Source organism: Stegostoma tigrinum, chromosome 42 (genome assembly GCF_030684315.1).
Source record: "Stegostoma tigrinum isolate sSteTig4 chromosome 42, sSteTig4.hap1, whole genome shotgun sequence".
In the NCBI taxonomy this organism is placed as follows: Eukaryota; Metazoa; Chordata; class Chondrichthyes; order Orectolobiformes; family Stegostomatidae; genus Stegostoma; species Stegostoma tigrinum.
In genome coordinates, this window is record NC_081395.1 from 6,549,080 (window position 1) to 6,551,579 (window position 2,500).

Below are 2,500 nucleotides of genomic sequence, written 5' to 3' on the forward strand. Positions count from 1 at the left end.
GTTGTTGGGGCTGTCGCCATCCAGGGGCAAATGGGGGGCATTCCATCCCACTCCTGACTTGTGCCTTGTAGATGGTGGGACAGGCTTTTTGCGGGGTGGGGGGGGGTTGGGGTTCAGGAGGGGAATTAAAAGGTGTACAGTGCAGAAACAGACCCTTCGGTCCAACCCGTCCATGCTGACCTGTTATCATAAATTACTCTAGTCCCATTTGCCAGCATTTGGCCCCTATCCCTCTAAGCCCTTCCTATCCATGTCCCCATCCAGATGCCTTTTAAATGCTGTAACTGTACCAGCCCCCACCACTTCCTCTGGCAGCTCGTTCCATACACGCACCACCCTCTGTGTGAAAAAGTTACCCCTCAGGTCCCTTTTAAATCTTCACCCTACCCATGCCCCTCATGATTTTATAAACCTCTATAAGGTCACCCCCTCGGCCTCTGATGCTCCAGGGGAAATAGCCCCAGCCTCTCCCTGTCGCTCAAACCCTCCAACGTCTTTGTAAATCTCTTCCTGAACCCTTTCAAGTTTCACAACACCCTTCCCACAGCAGGGAGACAACAGTCCAGCCTCTGAGCTGCTCTCGGAGCCGGTGTATTCTTTAGAATACTGTGTCCAATTTTGGGCCCCACACCTCAGGAAGGACATACTAGCCCTGGAGCGTGTCCAGCGGAGATTCACACGGATGATCCCTGGAATGGTAGGTTTAGGTATGATGAACGGCTAAGGATCCTGGGATTGTACTCATTAGAGTTTAGAAGGTTGAGGGGAGATCTAATAGAAACTTACAAGATAATGTATGGTTTAGAAGGGGTGGACTCTGGTAAGTTGTTTCCATTAGGCGGGGAGACTAGGACCCGTGGGCACAGCCTCAAAATTAGAGGGGGTCAATTTAAAACTGAAATGAGACGACATTTCTTCAGCCAGAGAGTGGTGGGCCTGTGGAATTCATTGCTGCAGAGTGCAGTGGAGGCCGGGACATTGGATGCCTTCAAGGAAGAGATCGACAAATTCTTGATCTCAGAAGGAATCAAGGGCTACGGGGAGAGTGCAGGGAAGTGGTGTTGAAATGCCCATCAGCCATGATTGAATGGCGGAGTGGACTCGATGGGCCGAATGGCCTTACTGCCACTCCTATGTCTTATGGTCTTATTCAGCAAGTTTCTGGTTAATGGTAACACCCGGGACGTTAATGGAGGACACAATTGGAAGGGATGTGCTGACTCTGGAGGGAGACCCGTTCCCTCGACAACTCACTTCCGCAAGAGTGAAGCTCACGCCCTTTCTCCTCCGGGTGTTCCCAGGAACGGGAAGCAGATCAGCAGCGGATCGAGGAACTGATGGCGGAAAACCTGAGCCTGGAGATGGCGGTGAGCAACAGATTGGAGGATTCAGTTCGGCAGCGATGGAGAGCAGACTCAGTATCGGAGGAGTTTCCTCACTCTGAATGTAATTTGCCAAACGCAGGGGAGGTGATGGCCCAGTGGTGTTATCGCTGGGCTGTTAATCTGGAGACCTGGGTAATGCTCTGGGGGCCTGGGTTTGAATCCCGCCACAGATGGTGGAATTTGAATTCAAGGAAATATTCGGAATTAACAATCCAATGATGGGCGTGAATCCATTTTTTGATCGCTCGGGGAAAAACTGATGCCCTTTGGGGAAGGAAAGTGCCATCTTTACCAGGTCTGGGCCTCCATGTGACTCCAGCCCCACAGCAATGTGGTTGTCTCCTAACTGCCCCCGGGTAATTAGGGAAGGGCAATAAATGCTGCCCGGCCAGTGACCCTCCCATTCTATGAATGACGAAAGATATAAAAAAATTCACAACACTGTATCCCCACCCCCCCCATCAAACACTCCCAGGACAGGGACAGCACGGGGTTAGATACAGAGTAAAGCTCCCTCTACACTGTCCCCCATCAAACACTCCCAGGACAGGGACAGCACGGGGTTATATACAGAGTAAAGCTCCCTCTACACTGTCCCCCATCAAACACTCCCCAGGACAGGGACAGCACGGGGTTAGATACAGAGTAAAGCTCCCTCTGCACTGTCCCCCATCAAACACTACCAGGACAGGGACAGCACGGGGTTAGATACAGAGTAAAGCTCCCTCTGCACTGTCCCCCATCAAACACTACCAGGACAGGGACAGCACGGGGTTAGATACAGAGTAAAGCTCCCTCTACACTGCCCCCATCAAACACTCCCAGGACAGGGACAGCACGGGGTTAGGGAGAGGGAGAAGCTCCCTCAGGCAGGGACAGCAAGGGGTTAGGTAGAGGGTAAAGCTCCCTCGGGCAGGGACAGCACGGGGTTAGGTACGGGGTAAAGCTCACTCTACACTGTCCCCCATCAAACACTCCCAGGACAGGGACAACACGTGGTTAGGTACAGGGTGAGGCTCCCTCGGGCAGGGACAGCGCGGGGGATGAGGCTCCCTCGGGCAGGGACAGCGCGGGGGGGAATGAGGCTCTCTCGGGCAGGGACAGCGCGGGGGGGT

At 53.4% G+C, this 2,500-nt stretch overlaps 1 protein-coding gene across 1 annotated transcript in view; it reads left to right on the forward strand.

The window, feature by feature from the left end:
* Nucleotides 1–2,500, forward strand: part of LOC125449277 (girdin-like) — a 68,032-nt gene that overhangs the window by 32,236 nt on the left and 33,296 nt on the right. Inside the window, exon 12 of the mRNA XM_059641480.1 lies at nucleotides 1,302–1,446. Coding sequence (XP_059497463.1) covers nucleotides 1,302–1,446 — 145 coding nt within the window. The remainder of the gene's footprint in view (nucleotides 1–1,301; nucleotides 1,447–2,500) is intronic.